At 39.1% G+C, this 25,173-nt stretch overlaps 1 protein-coding gene across 4 annotated transcripts in view; it reads right to left on the bottom strand.

Moving 5' to 3' along the window:
- Nucleotides 1-405: 405 nt before the first annotated feature.
- The window catches only part of QRSL1 (glutaminyl-tRNA amidotransferase subunit QRSL1), a 52,437-nt gene continuing 27,669 nt past the window's right edge, over nucleotides 406-25,173 (bottom strand). Inside the window, exon 11 of one of the 4 annotated variants that reach the window (XM_042939474.1) lies at nucleotides 406-458. In XM_042939474.1, coding sequence (XP_042795408.1) covers nucleotides 448-458 — 11 coding nt within the window. In that variant the 3' untranslated portion in view covers nucleotides 406-447. Of the gene's footprint in view, nucleotides 459-6,596; nucleotides 6,935-20,127; nucleotides 23,050-25,173 lie in introns of those variants that run through there. The other 3 variants (XM_042939472.1, XM_042939473.1, XM_042939471.1) reach the window with 3 other exon arrangements.

Here is a 25,173-nt window from a genome sequence, read left to right as displayed (position 1 = left end):
ACACTTCTCGTCTTTTGTCTTGAGAGGTGTCTTGTGTGGTCTTAGAAGTCAAAGCCGTGAATGTAGGAGAGACTACAGCAAGTTGTCATGTGATGCTGCTAACCTACTGCCATGGCTTTGCTGCTCATGAGTTCCCTCCCAGGACGACGTTCGGCAGAAAGGCTCCTCTTCCTGACATGCAGAAACCGGAAGACAGGCTTTGCTCTTCGATGATGCCATAGATTAGAATTTAATGATGTGTCTCAGATGGGACTCACTGAGAGGGATGACTTTGGCATAACCCTGGAAAGATGGAATTTTGGTGTGGTTGCAGTATGGCGGCTCTAGATTTCACTTCCAGGTTACAGCTACACTTGTTCATTTTTCAAAAGGGAGATGTTTCCTGATAGTTTGAAGACTGATCACGTCTTAGCCAACCAATGTCCTTGATTTGAAATGCTGTTGTTTTCACTTTCTTCCTGTATGAGAGTGGAAAATGGCATCAGAGAGAAATGATACAGATTTTGCCTTCACTTGTATGTCAAGAACTACTAAAATAATTTATTTTAGAATCATTTATCTATAATGAACACTATGATGACCGAGTCTTACAATTCCTTTTCAGGCCACATAATCCCTCTCTTTTCAAATAATAGCAAATGGAATTATTTGCACAACCGAAGCAATTATTTACTATTGAGTATACAAATTTATCAAGGTTTACTTACTGAAATATTTGTCTTGTGTTTTTGAGAACCATGGAAAAGGACATATCCAGAAATGTCAGGGGATTGTGTGTATGATTGTCAACCCCAAACTTAACTTTTAAAAAGGGCAATTTTGATTAAGTCTTTAAAAACACTTAACTAAAAATAAGAAAAAGCTTAAATTATCGTTAAAAAAATATTTTAGAGAACAAATTTACAAACTGCTCCTTAACTCACTTTAACTTATATTTTATACATTTAATTCTATGAAAACTCATGAAGCTTACCTTGCAGAGGTGTGCAAAATTCATTCTTGTTACCACATTGTTTGAGTTTTTTACTTAACTTGATTTTTTTTCCTTATAAGAATGTATTAATTTCCCAAAGTCCATTGGAAAAGTAACAATGATAAATCTATGTGTTTTTTAAAGCTGTTTTCTAGTCCAGAGCAACTTCTAATTAGACTCTGCAAAATCAGTTTTGAGTCTATGTGGATAAATAAATGGGCTTATTAATGGGTCAGGGACTTCATGCAGATGAGATACCTTTAAAGGAGATATGGAAGAAAAGGCAAAAATACATTAATATGCCCCAAAGCTTCTGTTGACACAGAACTTTTAGAGAATAGTGGGTTCATCCCTGTTGTGGGAACACTCTCTGAGGACAAACTGGAATCTCCATCCTGTATCCTGCGACTTAGTTCCTGAAAATTGTCTTCACTGCTGGCTTTCTGGGCTCGTCTTAAGATACAGAGTAAATGCAGTTAGTCGTATGGAATCCAGCTTCAGTGTAAGCAAACTCTACTGACCAGAGCTACTGCTGACAAATGTCAATAACTCCTAGAAAAGCATTGTAAGTTTGTTTGTTTGTTTGTTTGTTTGTTTATTTAAAGTTATTTTATTTATTTGTTTATTTTTATTTTAGGGCAAGAGTGTGCAAAAATGGGGGAGAGGGAGTGTGAGAGCGAGAGTGAGAGAGAGAGAAAGAGAGAGAGAGAGAGAGAGAGAGCGAGCGAGCATCTTAAGCAGGCTCCACGCTCGGCAGGGAGCCCGACACAGGGCTCCATCCCACAACCCTGGAATCATGACCTGAGCAAAATAAAGAGTTAGACACTTAACCAACTGAGCCACCCAGGCACCCAAGCACTGTAAGTTTAATAATGTATGAGGTGTCAGGGAATGCTAAATGTCCTTTACAAAAATTCTGGTCAACCTCTGTGAATTAAAAAGTATTTATATATTTCAACTGATAATGTGTCATTATGGTTGACTACAGCTTTTGTTCATTTCTCTATTAAAAAGGCAAACAACTACTTACCTTCAGAACAACTGTATGGAATGTTCCATGAGACCCAAAGTCCATTCCTAGCTGAATCCACGTGCATTCTGTTTCACTCTTTGGTTGACACATTCTTCCTAACACTTCAAAAACATTCAAAGCTTCAGAAACATTCATCTATGTCAACACTTGAGACAGAAATTGAAATATTTTCAACAAATATAAATTCAAGTTCCACCAAGTGATTTCTGGTTAAATGTTTCAATTAAGCAATTATGTTTATCACTCCTGCTGGAAACAACTCCACATAAAAATCATAAAAACATAAAAACCACAAAAACAAAAAGAATGAAGGAAAAAATGAAGTAGCATCAAAAAACTAGAAGCTGGCAGTATTTGTACTAAACGATTTAGGACGGGGTTTTTCAACCTCAGTACTGTTGACCTTTGGGGCCAACTAATATTTTGTTGTGGGGGGCTGTCCTGTGCGTTGTAGGATATTTAGCAGCACTCCTGGCCTCTATCCACTAGATTCTAGTAATACCCCCTCCCCAGTTGTGAAAACCAAAAATGTTTCTACTTATTGTCAAATGCCTCCAGGGACAAAATTGCCACTGTTGAGAACCACTGACTTAGAGAGTGAGAAAAATGTAAAAGTGTCTCTAGGGAGAGTCCAAAAGCAGGCTCATTCTGGCCAGAGAACCTCCAAAAGACTTGGGGGTCTAGGGGCAGCAGGCAGAAAACAGGATTGGCTGACAATCTGTGTAAGAGGTAGATTAGCCACTCAATATCCTTTCTGCTAGAGATTCCTTCTTTGAAGAGGCTGAGTCTGGGGAGACTCCAGGCTTGGGACATCAGGCACAGCTGAAGATGAAGATTCCATACTGAATGTGGGTATTGTGTGTAAACCTAATAAAGTCAGTGCAATTCTAGCTCCTTTCTCAACTCAGTTCAAAGAACACTGGCGTCCAGGTATGTATTTTCCAGGTAGGAGACTGGAGCATTCTTCTGATGAAAAACTAATCATGCCACAAAAAGAAAAGAAAAATCTGTTGTTATTCAGATTAGTAAATGGACCTGGTCAGACCACCCTCAACTCTAAAGTCTCCTGGTCAGTTACCTACCCCCAGCCCCCACTCCCATCGTTTCTACTCATAGGTTTTCAGTGCCCTGTTCACATGAAACAGCCAGCCAAGAAAAGCTAGGCATTTTAAGAAAACTTCAGTGTGAAAGAAAAAAAAAAAAGAAGAAGAAGAAAGAAGGGACTTGGAGAAAACAGTAATATTGTGAGGAGCACATAAAAGCTTCAAAAACATCATATGTGAAGCTTCCCTTTCCAGATCTTGGTTTCTAAATACCATTCTCCACTGGGCTAGATGCAGAACAACATCCTCTTGTGCCAGAAAATAAAGAAATGCTTAAAGCATGCTGAGGTCTTGGAAAAGAAAACAGGAGCCAGCTTGAATGGGTGTCTTCTAGCCCAGTTGGGGGCAGTTTGAGCATAAAAATAATAAAAGTATAGGATTATGACCCTCAGTTAAAATAGGAATCCATGGGGGCACCTGGGTGGCTGAGTCGGTTAAGCATCAGACTTTGGCTCAGGTCATGATCTCACGGTTTGTGAGTTTGAGCCCCACATTGGGCTCTGTGCTGTCAGTGCAGAGCCTCCTTGGGATTCTCTTCCCTCCCTCTCTGCCCCTCCCTTGCTCATGCTTTCTCTCTCTCTCAGAAATAAATAAACTTAAAAAATAGCAATCCATGAATCCATACTGATACAGGCAAAAGAAGGAGAAGGGAAAGTTCTTCCTTCCAGTAGAATATCGGCTAATAATTGTAGAGGGAACAACAGCAACAGATAATCACCAGTTGGCCACCCAGTCAGTGGTAGCTGATATAGAGGAGGTCGTCAATGAATGCTAAGGCTGGCAGCAGAGCAGGATTGGCATACTCAGAATATCCCTGCATGAAACACCAGTCAAATACAGAGAGGGAACTGGCGACTTTACAGTGAGGAAAACTGGCAGACACCAAATGACAGGTGACCAGGGTTACTATCATCAGTAATAGAATGAGTTGGTATCCTATGTCTGATGTAAGGCTCCAAGAAAGAGCACAGCATCCTTTTCGGAGTATGTGTAAGTCTGTCTGTATGCATGTAGCAAGCCTGGTCATGGGGAAACATTGGACACACCCAGGGTGATGATCATCCTGCAAAATGGAAGGCCAGTCCTCTTGATGCAAGAAAGACTTGATGCAGGCGTGTTTTAGACGGTCATATAAATTCAGTATATGGTTCCATGGGGAGTCTAGACCCTAAAAGAAAAAGAGAGATTGTTTGGACTGTTGGCGACATTCAAATGGGGTCTAGCAAAGATACCACATCTGGTGCAGTAGCTGTAATTAGGGCCACTTCTTGTCTACATCGTCCACTGTTTCCCTTAAAATTCTGTTTCTATTTTTTTGCAAGAGACAGACTGGTGAATTAAATGGAAATATTGTAAGGTCCACTTACTACCCCTGCATTCTTTTAAGTTTTTCAGAGTGGCACTAATTTCTGTTAGACCCCCTGTGATGCAATATCGTTTTTGATTTACTATCTTGGCTGTGTGTGTGTGTGTGTGTGTGGTTGTGTGTGTGTGGTTGTGTGTGTGTGTGGGGGGGGGGGCAGAGTGGCACATTCAGAGCTCCCTCCATTTGGCCATCTTCACTAGGATAGCTCTTACCCCACAGACCAAAGAGGCGGTGTGGGATTGTGTCAATTCCTGGGAATATCTATCCCAAGTGTATATTGGGAGACCAGGAAAATACTACAGGTGGGTCTACAGGTTCAAAAGATACACTGTAAGCCACACCGGAGCCAGAACTTCATTTAGAATCAGGACACTCCTATATCCCCACACAGGCCAACCCAGCACAAACTGAAAGAAAAGACCCCTTGTTCAAAAAATTATTAATAATTTTAAAAGGGTACCACCCAGGCATTAAACCAAGAATTAAAGCAATCACAATTAGAACCTGTTGGGTTATTTGTTTTCCCCACAGTTAGAACTTTTTAAATGTAAAATCCTGTGTGACTGCACAGGTCACACACGTCTGTGACACTGGCCCTGGCCCTACTGTAACAGGGTACCATGATGATATTCCAGGGCTCTGGGTATCAATGTCAACCTGGACCCTGTGTCCAACAGTCTTCGTGATGTTTGGATCTTCCCCTTTCCCCAGTGGACACTTACCCAAATAAATGGCCATGGACCCCTCTGGGGAAGGACCAGTTAATCATTACTGTGAATATTTGTGTCTCCCTGGCCACCTAACCTCTTTCAATTGATGGGTTCTGGGTCCCAAAACTGGCTCAGTCCTGGAAGATGGGCAGGGCATCCTGGCTTGACTGGGATAAATGCCTTCACCCTCCATCCTTGATTTCTTTTGTTTGTAAAGTTAACTAATAGCTTTCGTTTGTGAGGTTACCTAGTAGCTTTTTTGTTTTTGTTTTTGTTTTTTACCTACTCACGTCTTTGCCTCTAGGAACACTACATTTATTAACCATCTCCATAACTCTGTGTAGGTCAGGCCACTGCAAACCTACCATTCATTACGATAATTACATCCATCTGACTGATGGCCAAGTCCTACCAACTGGCCTCTTGCAGGGGATGGGAAGTTGGGGGAGTGATGGAGGAAAGGGGTGAGTTGTCCTATCATTCTCATTGCTGTCACTGAGCCCAGGCGTGGAAAGACAGAGCTTAATCCCTGATGTCCAGAGGAGAGCTACCACTGAACTCTTGGAGCTCCCTAGCACATGCCTTATTGCCTTGGTCAATCATGTATCCCCTGGATCTTCCCATGGAGCACAGTCATTTGGCTTCATATAGTATGTCCACCCTAGAATGCCCATTTTTCTGAGGCCTTTTACCCCCTCTTCCACCATCTGCAGGGCAATGCTGGCATTTCATCCTCCCTTAATGGGGACCATCCTGTCATCATGCCTACACCATCTCGTGGCGTTCTTGTCAGAGTGTTGAATCCTATATTCCAGGACAGTGCTCCAAATAAACACTTCTTATCCAATGTAATGTATTGACTGCTTTGATTCAACACCCCCTGAGTGCTGTCCCACGGATTTTCTCCTAGCTCCTGCCGGTTCCTGTTGGCTCGGTCCCGCCACTCCTTTGGTGTGTAGCCGCTTTCCTCCTCAAGCTGAGTTATGTTTTGACTTCAAGCTAGTTATTGGCCTAGTGGCCAGCTAAAAACGTTGGGGCAGATCTGAAGGGGGTGCATGCTGTTTCTTAGGGGAATGGTCTTCTTGTGTTGTCTTCAAGAAGAGGGAGTACTCGCCCGTGATGGGGAGGGATGGACCAGTTCTGTAGCTTTTTCAAAGCAGATGTCCCCATCCTACTGTTTTTTCTCAACCAGGTCCTTGACCTTGGCATAGCACACCTGCCGAGTCTGAGTACTTAACTGTTTGGAGATCTGCTACCCTGTAATTAAATCCCGAGCTTGGTCCTTGGCTTTCTCTGCTGCAGAAGAGAGATTCTTTATATGCTACCAAGAAGGCCTTTTTGCTTTCACGCTCTCACACTTTTTAAAGTCCGTCAGTCACTCTCTCTCATTATCTTTCTCCAAAGCATGGTCTGAGTTTAGTAATAGCCAACTTTATTGTGCTTTTAGTTGCTGTTTTTGCCATGTTGCTCAAATGCCTGATACAGCGCACGAGCTGGTACATTTGCCACCACCAGTGAACAGTGAACAGCTGCATTGTTACCTTGTGCTGTGTGGGCCCCCCCTCCCACCAACAATGGGGCTCTGCCAAGCACATGGCAGGTGACCCCTCTCCAGAATCTCCTCTTGGCATCTGCTTTCTCAGACCATTTCTGGTATCAACTGTGGCAGGTTTGGTTCCTCGGAAGGCAACCCTGAAACAGAGATTGGCAGGCAGAAGCCTTATTGGGGGGAACTTTTGGGATCCATACCTGTGGGAAGGAAGAAAAGAGAGGAAGCAGGATTGCACAGAGGGAGAATCTGGCCGTGACAAAGACAACATAGGGAGCTCTAAAGCTGGGCTGGCCCTTGAGAATTGTCCCAAGCTGCAGGGAGGGCCTTTTGCCACCATGTTGAACAGTCATTGAACGACAGCTGCTCAGGGAAGGGGTCGTAAGGCAACTCTCAGAAGTTGAACCACTTCCAAAGCAGGCTGCCAGTGGAAAGGTGTCTGCGAATAGCACTTCCAGCAGCTGGGGGCTAAATCCTTCCATCCTGAAGAAGGTGTCTCACCACAGCAACTTCTGCAGCTGTCTGGTAATCACGTGAAGTTATATCACTTTTGATGTAACTAAAAATTGTGCTATAATTGAGAAAAGAAATGCGTGTGGTTTTGTGTATGTGTGAGATTGAGGAATGCAAAAAAGAAAATCCTTCTTTGCATGGTAGGAGGCCAACAGATTAGACCTCAAATTTTATTTAAAAAATAAGACAAAAAAAATCTATGAAATAGGCTTGCACAAGTTGCCTAATTTACTCAGGTATTTCCATCTTCTCTTGTTAAAGATGCTGTGCTGTCTACCCACCAGGATAGGTAATGGTATATTTCTAAAAAAATTTTCAATATTTTTCTAATGATAAAGGCCTTTTTGTGTCTAATCTTTTAGATTTTCATTTTGCTGGACAGAAAACTAAATCACCAATTCAGAGGTAGACACACTGGGCAAACTTAGTGGCAGTGAAGACAGAACAGATTAAATCTGATATATTTGGAAAGGATTGGTCACCTCTTTCTTCTTTCTTAAAAAATTTTTTTAAACCGTTTATTTTTGAGAGAGACAGAGCGCAAGTTGAGGAGGGGCAGAGACAGAGAGAGAGATACACACACAGAATCTGAAGCAGGCTCCAGGCTCCGAGCTGCCAGCACGAGCCTGATGTAGGGCTTGAACCCATCACAAACCATGAGATCATGACCCGAGCTGAAGTCGGATGCCTAACTGACTGAGCCACCCAGGTGCCCCTGGTCACCTCTTAACAAAGAAAGATAATGGGCAATTTAAAGTTGTTTGACATCTTTCTTTTTTTTTAATGTTTGTTTATTTTGAGAGAGAGAGAGAGCATGAATAGGGGAGGGGCAGAGAAAGAGGGAGAGAGAGAATTTCAAGCAGGCTCCACTCAGAGTCCGATGCAGGGCTCAATCTTACAAACTGTGAGATCATGACCTGAGCTGAAACCAAGAGTCAGACACATAACCAACTGAGCCACCCAGGTGCCCTGAAAAATTGTTTGACATTTTTCAGATTACTTTTACATCTTTAGTTCTTGCAGTAATCATCCAGTGTTAGTAGAGTAGATATTCTTGTCCCCATTTAACGGGTGAGGCAATTGAGGCTCAGAGGGGCTTTGTTTTACCAATGAAATCTGTATATAAGTATTGGACAATAAATTTAATTATAAATAGATTTACTTAGTTTCAATTGATTGTCTTGAATTTTAAAACAACTGCCGATAAAAAGAAATTGTTAAATGATAAACTATGTTCTACGGCTGATTTTTTTTCTGCCTGTGGTTTTCTAGGGTAGTCTTCGACAGATAAACTTGTTCTAGAATAATTTCTTCGGGCTCGAAGAACATCATGTCAATACCCAGAAAAATTCACTCTGTCTTTTGAAAGATCTGAACTGTCTGAACTGTCAGACAGCAAATGGTGGGATTAGACAATTCCATTCCTAGCGGCAAATGATGTATCATTTGTGTTAAAGATTGCTGGGTGTAAGTGTAGACACTTTAGAGCGAGACAGAAGTGTTTGGGTAGGTGGAGGAGGGTAGGAGGTACAGCGGTAGTTGCATACAGTGGCATCCATGCCAGAGTGCTGGGGAGGGCGTTGGAAGATTGTAGCTCCACTCTATAAAGCATGGTTTTATTTAGGATGCTCTGAACTCATTCCGCTTCTCATCATTTAGCCCATTTGTATTTTTACATGGTGGAATGACTGCAGACTACTTTGGCTCTTCACTTTTGCTATAATTCAAAGTGCTCTCTCTATTTATTTATTAAAAAAAATTTATCTGGAGAGCAGAGTTGCGCAGCGGAAGCATGCTGGGCCCATAAAAAATTTTTTACCTTTGTTTATTTTTGAGAGAGAGACAGAGCATGAGCAGGGGAGGGCAGAGAGAGAGGGAGACACAGAACCCAAAGCAGGCTCCAGGCTCTGAGCTGTCAGCACAGGGCCCAACGCGGGGCTCCAATTCACAAGCTATAAGATCATGACCTGAGCTGAAGTCAGACGCCTAACCGACTAAGCCACCCAGGCGCCCCTGTGCTCCCCTTTATAAAAAGTCTTCTTTAAATAATAGAAATTCCATCTGAACAAGTACCTACTGAGTGCATTGATAGGTCCTCATTGCTTACTAAACACTTATGGAACAGCTTACTGAATTTTAACCTTCTAGACAAGAGTTCCTGCACTGAAGCCTAAAATCACTGCCCACAGACCTTTTGCAGCTCTTACATAAAAAATTGAAATAAATTTAGGACAAGGAGGGAGATGCAATACTTTTATACATCTTAGGTTTGGGTTTTTATAATTATTTGATTTATTTTTAAAATAGTTAATTCATATATATTGTGCAAAATTCAGTAGTTCAAAAGAGGCGTCAGTGAAAACAAAGTCTCTTCTTACCCCTGTCCTGAGCTCCCAGTTTGCCTATCCAGAGGAAACCAATTTTCTTGTGTTCCCCTCCCAGAGATGCTCTCTACACACATAAGTCTATACATAGATGCTACACAAATGGTAGCTTACTACATACTTTTTACACACACACTCTCTCTGCAGTCCACATCAAAACATAATAGGGGTGCCCGGGTGGCCAGTCGGATAAGTGCCAACTTCGGCTAAGGTCATGATCTTGCAGTTCATGAGTTCGAGCCCCACATCGGGCTCTGTGCTGACAGCTCAGAGCCTGGAGCCTGCTTCGGATTCTGTGTCTCCCGCTCTCTCTGCCCCTCTCCCACTTGCACTCTGTCTGTCTCTCCAAATCAAAAATAAAAATAAACATAAAAAAAATTTTTTTTGAAAACATAATAGAGCTGCAGATTTTCTTTTCAAATGGTTAAATAGTATTAAATTGAGTACATACTATAATGTATTTAATCAGGTTGTTTCTGGTATTTTGCTATTATGAGCAATACCGTAATATAGTTTTCTTTTAGGGGCGCCTGTGTGGCTTGGTCGGTTAAGCGTCCGACTTCGGCTCAGGTTATGATCTCACGGTCCGTGAGTTCAAGCCCCGCGTCGGGCTCTGTGCTGACAGCTCAGAGCCTGGAGCCTGTTTCAGATTCTGTGTCTCCCTCTCTCTCTGTCCCTCCCCTGTTCATGCTCTGTCTCTCTCTGTCTCAAAAATAAATATACGTTAAAAAAAAATTAAAAAAATATATATATATATAGTTTTCTTTTATGTTTACATTTTTACTAAATTTATTTTGGAGTAAGGGGTGAGGTAGGAATACAAATTTGTTTTTTTCTAGGTGGTTATCAAGTCCTAACGCAATTTGCTGAATAATTCATGTTTACAATTGATTTGAAATGCCTCCTTTATCACATACAAACATTTTATAGGTGTTTGAGTAAGTTTCTGGAGTTTCTCTTCTGTTTTATGTATATCACTCTAGGGCTGTTCCTCTTATTATTATTTTTTTTCAGAGTTTTTGTGACCTTTATTTCTTGTTTATTTTTCATGTGGCCTATGGAAAATAGTTCCAGATTGTCTATTTCCCCCAAAGCTTCAAGTGACTATTGAAGACTTGGAGCATGGCTAATGTCACTAAAAAGCCAATTTAAAATTTTTTTTATTTTAATTAAAACTTAGTTACATGTGACTAGTGGCTACTGTGTTGGACAGTGTGGTTCTAAGAGATTCTTATTTGTATATAGAAAGATGACTGATTTCTGAACATTAATTCTGTACCCAGCCACCTTCCTTAATTCTTCTGTTCTTCTTTTTGTTATTGAAGTATAGTTAACACACAACGATTACATTAGTTTCAGATGTATAAGAGTTCACCAAGTTTATATGTTATATCCTGCTCACCATAAGTGTGGCCACTGTCTGTCACCATAGAATGCTATTGTAATACCACTGACTGTATTCCCTACATTGTACCTTTCATCCTGTGGCTTATTCATTTCATAACTGGAAGCCTGTATCTCCCGCTTCCCTCCACCCATTCTCCTGACCCCCTCCCCTCCGGCAACAATCCACTCTCTGTATTTATGGGTCTGTTTCTGTTCTTTGTTTATTGCTGTACTCATTTTGTTTTTTTAGATTCCACATATAAGTGAAGCCACATGGTATTTGTCTTTCTCTGACTATTTCACTTAGCATAACACCTTCTCAGTCCATCTATGTTGCAGAAAACGGCAAGATTTCATCCTTTTTATGGCTGTGTAATATTCCATTGTATATATGTACTACATCTTTATCCATTTATCCATCGATGGACACGAGTTGCTTCCATATCTTGGCTATTGTAAGTAATGCTGCAATAAACATAGGGGTGCATATATCTTTTCAAATTAGTGTTTTCATTTTCTTGGGTAAATACCCAGTAGTGGGATTACTGGGTTGTATAGTATTTCTATTTTTAATTTTATGATGAACCTCCATATTGTTTCCCATGTTGGCCGCACTCAGTTATTCTATTATTTAGAATAATTTCTTGGTTGATTCTCTTGGGTTTTCCAAGCATGCAATTATGTAATCTGAAAGTGATAATTTTACCTCTTTCCTTCCAGTTATCTTGAGAAAGAGACCAAGCATGAGTGTGAGCAGGGGAGAGGCAGAGAGAGACAGAGAGAGACAGAGAGAGACAGAGAGAGGGAGAGAATCCCAGTCGGGCTCTGTGCTGTCAGCAGATGCTCGAATCCACGAACCGTGAGATCATGATTGAGCCAAAACCAAGAGTTGGATATTTACCTGACTGAGCCACCCAGGCACTCCATCTTTTAGTTTAAAGGAAACAGTGGTACACTGACAACTTCATGGTATCAATTAATTCAGCAAACTTTAGTTGTCTTCTAAATGTTAGATACTGGAGAACACAAAATAATTAAGACGTATTCGTTGTCTTCAAGAATTTGTAGTATGGTGATAGGAATATCTCATAGAGAAGTATAATACAGTATAATAAAACCTATAATAGAGATCTACAAGATTTTTGACCAGTGCAATGGCATGAAAGTGCCTTAAGTGTGCGTGTGTTTATGTGTGTGCGCATAGGCACGAGCAAGGGAAGACTTTTGGAAAGAGCATGCTGAGGCCAAGTCTTAAAGAATTAGCTGGAATTAATCAGATGAAAGGTAGAAGAGGATCCAAAGAAGACATATAGATGGCAAACATACACATGAAAAGATGCTCAACATCACTCATCTTCACTAATGCAAATCAAAACCACACTGAGGGATCACCTCACATCTGTCAGAATATGACAAGAAATAACAGGTGTTGGGGGGAATGTGGAGAAAAAGGAAGCCTCATACTCTTTTGACGGGAACGTAAATTGGTTCAGCCACAGTAGAAAACAGTGTGAGCTTCCTCAAAAAATTAAAACTAGAAATATTGTACGATTCAGTAATTCCACTACTAGGTATTTACATAAAGAAAAAGAAAACACTAATTCGACAAGATATATGCACCTCTATTTATTGCAGCATTGTTTACAATAGCCAAGATATGGAAGCAACCTAAGTGTCCATCCATAAATGAATGGATAAAGAAGATACGGTGTATAGACACACACACACACACACACACACACACACACACACACACGGGGATATTACTCGGCCATAAAAAAGAATGAGATCTTGCCATTCACAACAACATGGATGGACTTAGAAGGTATTATGCTAAGTGAAATGAATCAGGTAGATAAAGACAAATTCCACGTGATTTCACTTCATGTGGAATCTAAAACACAAGCAAAGAAAAAGCAGAACAGACCCATAAGTACAGAGAACAAACTGATGCCTACAAGAAGAGGGGAATGGGGGAATAGGCAAAATGAGTGAATGACAGGAGGAGATACAGGCTTTTAGTTATGAAATGAATAAGTCATGGGGTTGAATGCTACAACACAGGGAATATAGTCAATGCTATTGTAATAGTGTTATATGGTGACAGACAATAGCTACACTTGTGAGCAGAGTAAAACATATAAACTTCCTGAATTGCTGTGGTGGACACCTGAAACTAATGTAACATTGTGTGTCAACTATAATTAAAAAAGACGGAAGAGGAGATATGAATTTCAGACTGAGAAGACAGTAACTTATCTATAAATATTTTAATATTGTTTTTCTTTTGACTTCTTAAAAACATTTACTCTTTAGATATGGTTACAGGCGTTTGTTCACATATTTATACAACGTATTGATCAAGCATATTTTGAAACTTCATTTATGTTTGGAAAGTGTGAGGGCTTTCATAAAAATAACACATGATAAAAGTTAAAATGTTACTTTCAACTAATGTTTAAGTTGCCTGCCTGTAATGGTACTAATACAATTTAGCTGTTAGACTAATTCCAAAGTTAATTCCAATTCCAAAGTTAATTCTATAGTAGTCCTAGTTTCTTTGCTAGTAAGTCTTTCATAGTGGTAGTTCATTAAGCCTCAAAATGTATAATCCTTTCCTAGTGGAAGTGCTCTTATACCAAGTGTTTTATGTCCCATACAGAGCCAGTGGGATAAGTTTAAATTCCCTTGGAAACTCTCGACTAAATTGTTTCTTCTAGAAATGTTGAAATTCTAATTAATCACTCACTGTCAAACAAAAAACAAAACAAACCAAAAATGGGTGTTGAAACTCTTTAATACATAATGGTACTTCCTTCTCTTCCCCAAACATTACCTGTATTATGATGATAAAATCTCCACTATTGTAAAGGTCTAAGTCAAGACAGCAATTTGCCAAATGATCACTTTATCAAATTATATACACCCATTTTGTTTATACTAATTGCTCACAGTTTATACCAATTTATATTTTGCTGAGACCTCACTGTTTAATGCATTTAGAGAATGAGCACAAGATCAGTGTCAAGTTTTGTAAACGTCCACTAAATAGAAGCACAAACGGCCATGGAATAGATTGAAAAATGGTAAATATGTATCAAATTTGGTGAGTTAATCTTATATTTCTTTATAGTGATCTTTCTGGGCGGTGTGGAAGGTTTTGCCTTTCCTGGGAACTAGTTTTTTTCCTCTGTAAATTATTACCTAATGTAACTTATATAAATGCTTCTTTTACTTTTTATGGAAATGCTAATTTAACAGGCATCTCATTTTTTGGACACTGGCACAGTTCTAGAACACTCAGCTTCCTTTTTTAGAAATGTTTATTTGCTTTTGGGGGGCAGGGGGAGAGAGAGAGACAGAGAGACAGAAAGAACGAGCTGGGGAGGGGCAGAGAGAGAGGGAGGCAGAGAATCTGAAGCAGGCTCCAGGCTCTGAGCTCTCAGCACAGAGCACGTGGGGCTTGAACCCATGAACCACGAGATTGTGACCTGAGCTGAAGTTGGACACTCAACCAACTGAGCCACCCAGGCGGTCCTAGAACACTCAACTTACCCTAAGATGTAGCTGAAGTTGTTATGCATCTGAGAAGAGTGAATGAGGACACAAAATGTGAGAGCACTTCAGGCCCAATTGCTTCACGTACTGCCTGAAGCTCTTCCTTCAGCTCCCATTCAAAAAAGACCAGTGCACTAACAATATGTCAGTGACTGGTATATACTGAAATAGGCTGCTATGCTCCATTAGCTTTCTACCCCAAATTTCAATGGCTTAAAACAACAAAAGTCTTAAAAGGTTTTTAATTTTTCTCATGCTACCCGTCTACTGGGTTGACAGAGGAGCTCTACTAACCTTAGTCATTCAGGGACCCAGGCTGATAGAGCAGCCACCATTTTGGACATTGCTGGAGAGAAAAGAGAACTCTGGAGGGTACCAGGTGACAAACTCTGTCCCAGACACATGGTACTTCCAGTCACAGTGCATTTACTGAAACTAGGCATGTGGTCACACTTAACCACAGGAGGGTCTGAGAGTAGAGAGAACTGGAAATATTTGGCAAACAACATTAATGATTACCACAATTGTATTGAAAAGGTATTGACTTGCTGGGTTGTGTACCTGAAGCTAGTATTGTACTGTATGTTGGCTAACTAGAATTAAAATAAAAACTTAAAAAAAAAACAACAACAGAAAATGTGTTGAAGAGCAGTTTTGGCAAGAGCAGAGATGACCTCAGCAGAAATGGAAAAACAAGGTGAACAGTGCTGGGTCACAGTGCTGGCCATTCCATGATTGTTGATACTTCTCTTTCCTAAAACTGTTTTCTAATTCAATTCGCTTCAACTCAATTAGGTTCAATTCAATAAATATTTAATAAATGCCTTAGAGTGTGAGACACCTGGCTATACAAAGGTGGGCAGAAGCAAAACTGTAGGTATCACTATTTTTTTTGAACTCAGGCTATGTTGGGGGTTGCCTTAAGGGAAACTAACAAAGCTTTGACAACGAGGCTAAATCAGACCTAATTATATAGAGGCATTAGACTATAGTAATAGTGTGGACAGGTACTGAGTTAATTGGTGTATTTTTAAAAGTTAGATGCCTTCTTCATACCATTTACTAAAATATATTACAGATACATTTGACATATGACACCAAAGGCAAAAGCCACAAAAGCAAAAATTGATAAATTAGACTTCATCAAAATAAAAAACTTCACTGCTTCTAAGAAAATCATCAAGAACATGAAAAGACAACTCACAGAATGGGAAAAGTTTTTTACAAGTCATATGTCTGATAAGGGATTTCTATCAAAAATATGTTTAAAAAAAACCCTCAAATTCAGCAATAAAAGGGCAACCTAATTTTAGAATGAGCAAAAGACAGGAACAGACTTTTGCAAACAAACAAACAAATAAAATATATATACTAAAACCTTGGACTGTGAGTAACTTGTTCTGTGAGTGTTCCACAAGACGAGCAAACATTTCTAATAAATTTTAACTTGATAAACGAGCGATGTCTTGCAATACAAGTAGTATGTGATGCCGAACGTCACATGATCACAAATGAGCCAATGGTTCTTGAAATTTGCCTTGATATCCAAGTGCTTTGGATTACAAACATGTTTCTGGAATGAATTATGCTCGCAAACCAAGGTTTCACTGTATATGAAATTGTCCAGTAAGCACATGAAAAGATACTCAATGTCATTAGTCATCAGAGAAATGCAAATCGAACTACAGAGAGATACCAGTTCACACTCACTGGGTTGACTATGATAAAAAAGATAGACAATAACAAGTGTTGACAAAGGCATGGAGAAATTGGAACACTTGTACATTGCTGGTGGGAATGTAAAATGATGCAGCCACTTTGGAAAACAGTTTGGCAGTTCCTCAAACTTACATACAGAGTTACCATATGACCCATCAATTCTACACTTAGGTATATATTCAAGCAAAACGAAAACACATTCACACAAATACTCATACATGAATGTTTATAGCAACATTCATCCCCAAAAATGGAAACAGTCCAAGTGTCCATCCAACTGATGAATAGACAAAATGTAATATGTTTTTACACATGGCATATTATTCAGCCATAAAAAGCAATGATAGTGATACATGTTTCAACACACATAAACCTTGAAAACATAATGTTAAATAAAAGAAGCCTCACACAAAAGGTCACATATAGTACGATTCCACTGATACAAAATGTCTAGAAAAGACAAATCCATAGAGACAGAAAATTAGTGGTTGCCAGGAGCTAGGGAGAGAATGGAATGGGATGTGACTACTTATGGGTGTGGGATTGATGAAACAGTTCTGGAACCTAGTGGTGATCGTGGCACAGCCATGTGAAATATGACACCAATTGTATTAATAAAATGCATATATCTACATCTGTATTTACATATACATACATCCTGATGGTGTAGATAACAAGTGATTTTTTACTCTTTTTGTGTCTTTTTCTGTTTTCTCTCTCGCCACCACCACGGAGAACATACATTACCTTCGTAACTTAAAAATGAAAACCTCCTAAAATCAGTTCAAATCAAATTCAAAAGCTGAGATCCTGCATTCTCCTAATAATCTTTTAAGTAACCCATGGCAGATTACATTCATATGAAATTCTAGAATAAACAAAACTAGGTTGTGTTGGGGAAAAAAAAATCTGAAGAACAGTTGCCTCTGGAGGGGTGGGAGCAGGGACTAAGTAAAGTCATAATTTTCTGAGGTGACAATAAGGGTCTATATGTAGATGGGGATTGGGTTACGCAGGTGTATGCATTTTTCAAAAGTCAGGGCATCTACACTTAAGATTTGTGCATGTCATTGTAGAGTTTTACATTTAAAAAACCAATAAACAAATACTGAACTCAAGTTAATGTTAGGTATGCTTAAGTATCCAGGGCAAAATGCAATTTGAGATATACATTTTAAAAATAAGGTAGATTAACGGATGAATAGAGAGAATAGCAGGATGGACACATGACAAAGGAAATATAGTAAAATCTCAATGGTAGAATCCAGGTGGTGGATGTGTGGGTATTTGCTTTTATATTTGAAAGTTTTCATAATAAAACATGGAGGAAGAAGAGACCCAATATAAAGACGTCACTATTTAATATCCTTTTGACTCCCCAAACTCTATTTTACTTGTCTCTCTTCCCACTGTTAGGTATTTCCACTTGGTTGTGGAATTAATCTTCAGCCCCCACAGGTCATTCTTCCTTTCCTTGTTTTTAATAAGAGTGACAGCATCTCTTCTAGTCGTGGGCATTTCTCAGGATAAAAATCACGTTTCTTTCCCTCCTTTCTCTCATACCCTCTAATCCAGGCAAGCCTTACATTATAATTTTCATTTTATGGTATTTCACTTCTTTTCCCATTAGCACCACCTTAATTCTGCACCAATTACCTGCCATTTCCATGGAGAAATAGACTGGTATAGCTAAGAAAATAATTTGCATGTAATTTGATGCTCTACTTTTATATGCAGGCTATAAAATGGTTCTGATAGAATACTGTATTAGACTTGGTTATTGTAAGTCTTAAAACTCCCACATTCTAGCCTCACTTCCTTTTAGTTTATATTCTAATGATTTGAAACCGGTTGGGGATGATTTACACACACATGTAAATCACAGAAATCAGAAAAATAAGACTTCTGTACTATGTTTGGCTTCTATAGACAACTCGTCCTGCTAAATAAACTATGCTAAAGTCATCAGTTACCATCTTGTCAGATATCTTACACCAGTTCTATCATGTTATTTTGCAGGTCCATTTTGCAAAATACTTATCTTGGAAAACACTTATCATTACATGCCCCATGGGTACTTCATTAACTTTTTTCCCCCTGATGGCTATACTAGCAGGCCGTTGGCAACATCAACCTTAAATTTTTCCCATTTTAAAATAATTGCAGTGAAGATGTAGCAATTTGGGGCCTCACTTATCTGTATCTATATATTGAAATGGAACAGAGTTTTAGTAGGAAGACTGTGGCTCTGTCAGAAGCATTCCCTGCCCTCCAACTGGAATATGTAACAGCCATATTTTTGAGAGACTTCATTGTTTTTTGTTTGCTTATTTTGAGAGAGAGAAAGTGTGAGGGGGGCAGGGACAAAGAGAGGGGAAGAGAGAGAATCCCAAGCTGGCTCTGCTTGGGCTCGAACTCACAAACCCTGAGATCATGACCTAAGCAGAAATCAAGAGTTGGACTCTTAACTGACTGAACCCTGCAACATATTCTTTTAACATTAGAGCTTTTCTGGGAGCTTGGGTGGCTCAGTCAGTTAAGTGTCCAACTCCTGATTTTGGCTCAGGTCATGATCTCATGGTTCGTGGGTTCAAGCCCAGAGTTGGGCTCTGCGCTGACAGTGGGGGGCAGGAGGACCTGCTTGGGATTCTCTCTCCCTCTCTGCCCCTCACCCACTTTTCTCTCCCTCTCTTTCTCAAAAATCAATAAACATTAAAAAGAAAAGAGTATGTTGGTACTGTTCTTCATTTGATTGGCAGAGCACAGGGGCCTTTTGAAGACCTTCAGTTCTTTGCACGTTGTTGGCCAATTCTCTATAAAAAAAAAAAAAGCTCATGGAAATTGCTTTAGAAATATGCAGGCCATTCGTTCTTCCTGATATTTTAAAGTCCATCCTTAAGGGAGCCAGATCATCAGGGAGCTATAGAACTGGTCTCTAGTGTAAGTTTCCAGCAAATTGTTATTTGGTCATGTGCCGTTAGTTTACCATGCATGCATTGATGTGTTGGTATTATCTACATGTATTGATAGTATCTACAATTGACCCTTGCACAATGTGGGGCATCGGGCACTGACCCCATGTGTAACTTTTGACTCCCTCAAAACTACTTACAGCCTTACTGATAACATAAAGTTAACATGTATTTTTTTAATGTTATATGCACTATATACTATATTCTTAACAATGAAGCTAGACAAAATTTTATTAAGAAAATCACATGGAATAGAAAATACATTGTACAGTACAGAGCTGTATTGTACTTATACAAAAAAAAATTCACACGTAAGTGGACCCATGCAGTTCAAACCTGTGTTGTTCAAGGGTCAACTGTATAAGAAAATGACTTAAATTCCTAATTGTACGCATTTACTTATAGCTACAAATTATTGAGTGCTTAGTCTATCAAGGCATCATGCGTCATTTAAACTTAATCCTTCCAAACATCCCTTGGAGTAAACATCATCTCTATTTTACAAGTCAGGATACTGAAGCTCAGACAGGTTACACATCTTGTAAATGGCAATAATAGGGTTCAAACCCAAGTTTATTTGATTTTTAAATCGGTGGTCTTATCCATTAGGTAGCCTACAGGAAAATTCCCCACTATGTCATACTATATACCTTTAAGCATCTGTGTAAGTATCTTGAGGAGAACTTTTATTTTTGATTTTATTCCTGGTTTTATTCTTTTTCGTTACTTTCATCGTCATACTTATTTCCTCAACTATTTACTTTTATGCCATTGTAATAATGTTTTTAATAAATTGCCTAAAATCCTTTGGACTTATATCCCACTGAGGTGTGAAGAAAAAGAAATGAAAAAATAACCTACTGAGATCCTCCAATAATTACTTTTATTTAATGTTGGCTGGGTTTTTCTCATGTTATTTGACTTTATTAAATTTTCAGGTTTATGTTTTAGTGTACATGCTGCTTGAGTTATGAAATAACTGAGGAAAACCTGCTTTAAACTGTTCTCTGGTGCTTCTTACCACAATGAACAAATTTTAGCCTAGGCTTGCACAGTCAGTACCTATTTAGCCTCGGTATAGATAATCAGATGTTTGCGGAAAGAGAGGGAGTTAAAAGTAGTTAATGAATGAAAGTTATGGTGGAAATTCCATTAGCTTGCTCCTGTCCTTGACTGGAACAGGGTATGACACAGTCTGCAGGATCCCTGAGCTATACCAGCTCTCTTCACTGTCCTTCAGTCTAAAATCCTAAAGGTATTTCTTCTCTCCATTAGAAGGTACAGGTGATTTCCTAATGGGAGTCACCATTCTTTTTTTCTTTTTTGTCATTCTTAGAAGCTCCTCTTCCAAACCATGCTCTTTTCTAGCTGGCTCAAGGTCCTCTGTGTTCCTGATGACCTGGTAGCAAATGGCCAAAGAGAACATTCTGCCTCCCTGGTTTCAAGTGATTTTCTTGGGAATGCGACTTTCCCACTTGCTCCCTGGGCTCTTGGTGGCGTTGGGGTGCCAGGTTTTGTGATCTCATCACATTTTTTCACTCTAGCGATGCTTCAGTTGTTGAATCTAACTGTTCTTTGTTTTGCTGTGTTTGATCAGGGAACTCATCTTACACTTGTAGCCACCTTTGCCTTTCGGAATTGCTTTGCTGCTAACAATTTCAGGGTTTAATTAGCTGGGATACAGAAACCATTTCCCACTTAAATTCCCAGACAGTGATTTGGTAAAATGAGATCTCCTAGATTTAGGGTAAAGATGGAGGAGAAAGAAAAACAAATTAGGTATTATTTCATGCTAGTTGGGTATAATTATGTGAGAACACTCAACGTTTCACTTCCTTATTTCAGGATTCACATCATTAGTGCAGCTCAAGCAGAGATACACGAATAAGAGAGATAGGAATAGGAGAAACTGTATAAATATTCTTTGAAAAAAAAGTTATTTCAAATTATACACACATTGAAAAAAGACTAGGGCAAGGATTTATTATTTGCTTGCTTTTTACATCATATTAGCTCCTTCAGCTAAGATGGATTTCCCTCTTATAAAATAATGCAGTTGTCTCTCGTGAATTTCTTCCTCTTTCAGGGATTCAGAATCAAGATTTGTAAGAAAACTAGTGGGCCTGGCACCGAAGGCTTTTATATAAAGTTTGTCCAATTGAGTATTTGGAAATGGAAGGATCCTGGGAGGAGAGAAAACTATTAATGAAAAGGTAACAGGCAGGTTAACTTTCTACCATGCCAACACTCCAGTAACTCTGCAGAAAGTTCTGCCACTTACATTTCCCCCTCATATAATTCATATTTAGAAAAGATTTCTTCCTTACTAAACAAAGTGAATTTATTAAAAAATAATTCAGCTTCTGACATATATGTATAGTAACATACAAATGACAAATTAGAAGACCTGATCAACACGAGATGACAATGGTGTTCTGGCAAAGACAAATCCAATGATGAAACTATACCAGGTAAATCTATGATTTTCATAAATATTTTCCCAATTTTTGAATACAGATTCTCATTAATGTCTCTTTGGGTTCAAGGGACTCAAAATAGAGAACACCTGTAAAGAAAGCCAAGAGGGCAAGGAAACCATAAGGAACAGAGAATCTGGGGTAAAGGAGGAGGCTATGGGCCTCCTCTCTTTGGCATCCTCACCAAATTATCCACAAGTTTTTCATATTGGGTATTTCTTGTGTATCTTGAAAGTTTCCCACTAAAGTCATGATCCACGACCAAGTTTCAAGTCCAAGATGGTCTCTCAAGGTTACAACAAATATTTCTGTGACACCAATGAGCTCATTTGTGATTGGTTAAATAGAAAAATGAAGTCAGTACAACGTGGAGTTGTTCTGGTTCCTTGGCATGGGGTTCTGGGAGAGCAAAAGTAAAATTTTCACCTTCAGCAAAAAAGGAGAAAGTTCTCAGTCATTGCAGCTCTATTTTTAGAGAAATAAAGAGTGTCTGCACCTGTGGTTTTCCCCAGAGAGGCATGCCCCCAGTCCTGCATGACTCTGGGCCCCAGCAGGTTACACTTCCTCCAGTGCTCAGAGCTCCTCTTGTACCTCCTTTGTTCAGAATTCAGAAGCAAATACTCCCATTTTATTGTTTTGTGCATTTTTAACATCTCCTGGGACAGCCTCCACCACATGTTCAACTACCTGTCTGCCTGGCTGTTCAGGTTGTTTCTGGAGGTACAAATTACAGTTTTTATCAGCACTTTGGTTACAAAGATGTACAAGTTTTGAGAGGTTTATCCCTAAGCTTACTTTTACTCTAAGCTCTGTTCTTATTAATGAACATTTTTTCAGAATGCATCATTTTTCAGGAACATGTATCTTGTGTTAATGTAGAAATCCTGTACTTTACACTTAGTGGATACTTAATAAATGCTGACAGATGATTTATAATTAATTAACTATATCACAAGAATTTTAAGAAGTGAGTCCAAGGAATGACTGTTGACAATGAACCAAATTATAGGAATTTAGCAAGATCATCTGACTTCTCTAGACTACAAAATTTTCAAGTTATTTTAATTTGTATGCTATATGTATCACTACTGTTTTAGAGAAACAGAAGCTAACTTTTCAATTTCAAAGACCGATGAGCAATCATCCATTAGCTCTTGAAGATGAATAACAGGAAACTGTACTTGTTTTTCAAACCACTTGGCAACTGTAAGAAGCTGCTGGTCACAAAATGCACGTCCGATAAACTGTAGTCCTACTGGCAACCCTTGGTTTGAGAGCGCCACAGGGACACTCACCGCTGGCAATCCTGAAGAAAACAAGGAAACCCACGAATTGATTAATTCTTCATTGTAAGAAGTGGAGACTTCTGCTTCCCAGTGCTCGTAGGTACAAGACAGATGAGGTTAAAAAAATAACAAAAATTGTATGATATACGTGCTTCTGTACCTTCCTTTGCTCACTTAACAATATATCTCAGAGGGGCGCCTGAGTGGCTCAGTTGGTTAAGCATCTGACTTCAGCTTGGGTCATGATCTTCTGGTTCGTGAGTTTGAGCCCCACATCAGGTTCTCTGCTGTCAATGCAGAGCTGGCTTTGGATCCTCAGTCCCCCTCTCTCTCTGCCCTTCCCCTGCTCACACACATGTGCTCTCTCTCTCAAAAATACACATTTAAAAAAAAATATATATATGTATATACGTGTGTGAGAGTGTGTGTGTGTGTGTGTGTGTGTGTGTGTGTGTGTGTGTATCTTGGAAATCACTGTGTATCAGGTCACAAAGACTTCCTTCATTCCTTTTTATAGCTGCATAGCACTCCATTATGTGGTTTGTGCCATAATTTATTCACCTATCTTCAATGATTGGGCATCTGGGTTGTTTTCAGTATTCAGCTATTTCATACCATGCCCTAGTGAATTACCTTGTGTACATGTTTTTTAGTATTCTTGAAAGTTTCTCAGATGAAAAGGGATTGTTTCATCAAGTGATAAATGCATATGTAATTAGACATTGCCAAATTCCCCTCCAAAAAAGTTGTATTATTTTGAACTCCCATTGGCAAAATGCTTTTTCCCTGACAGCCTTACCGATCGAGTATGTTGTTGAACTTTTGAATTTTGGCCAATTTGTTATATGAGAAATGGTAGCTCAGGGTAGTTTTAATTCCAGGTTTGGGGCAGAGAAAGTAAAAGATCCTGGGATATCTTGTTATGCCATAAAATAAGGAAGTTTTTAGAAATTAATGGGGATAGGTCTAAAGGATATATGCAACTTGAAAGGGCTCTTGTTGGCCAAATTTGGGACAATTTGAACATCAAAACCCATAATGACAGTAACTGTTTACAATACATTGAATTGAAAAAAAGGGAAAGCTATTCCTTAGAGAAGACTGCCAGCTAATATATATAGAAACAGAAAAATCAACATTTTGTAATTCTCTAACAAATAATTTAGGCAAGGATCATCAACAGATCTAAAACTGGGTTCAACATTATTGGGGCACCTGGGTGGCTCAGTCGGTTAAGTGCTGACTCTTAATTTTGGCTCAGGTCATGAGTGGTTCGTGAGATTGAGGCCCCCATGGGGCTCCGTGCATTGAGCCTGCTTGGGATTCTCTCTCTCTCTGCCCCTCCCCTGCTCATGCTTGCTCGCTCTCTCTCTCAAAATAAATAAACTTAAAAAAAAAAAAAAGATTGTTGGGGAATAGGATGTTCACACAATCTCAAAGTATCAGCTCCCCAATTGGTTATAATTGATAAAAGGAACAATGTACTTTACAAGGAAAACATCTGGCAATTTTCTCCTTAACCAAGGGATCAACTTAAAGTCTCTAAAAGTGGAACAAACTGACATGAACTGTTTCCTGACATGAAGAGTATATAGTATTTCTGCAACAGTTGTTTGACTCAACCGAATCATGAGGAAGCAATCTGACAAAACCAGATTATGGATGGGACATACTATAGGGCAAGTGCACTAGACTCTTCAAAAACAGTCAATGTCAATTAAAAAAAAAATTTAGAAGGTGGGGGATTTCTTATCAGAAACTATGCAGACCAGAAGAAAGTAGCATAACATTTTTTAAGTGCTAAAGAAATGTCAACCCCAAATCCTATATCCAGTGAACATAACCTTTAAACATGAAAGGAAACCAAGACATTCTTAGAAAGAAAGTGAAGAGAATTAGTTGCCAGCAGACCTACCCTAGAAGAGCTAAAGGAATTTAAACAAAAAGGATATGATAAAATAAAGACTCTATATGCCAGTGAGAAATGAACATAGTAGATAAAAGTATGGGGAAATAGAACAGGCTTTCCTTTTCTTGAGTTTTCTACATTATGTTTGATGACTAAAACAAAAATTATAACACTGTCTGATGTAGCCCTAAAAAACAACAACAACAACAAAAAAAACCCACCAAAAACATAGAGA

Source organism: Panthera leo, chromosome B2 (assembly GCF_018350215.1).
Source record: "Panthera leo isolate Ple1 chromosome B2, P.leo_Ple1_pat1.1, whole genome shotgun sequence".
NCBI lineage: Eukaryota > Metazoa > Chordata > Mammalia > Carnivora > Felidae > Panthera > Panthera leo.
The sequence above is the reverse complement of the archived record's forward strand: the minus strand, read 5'-3'. Positions and strand labels throughout refer to the sequence as shown.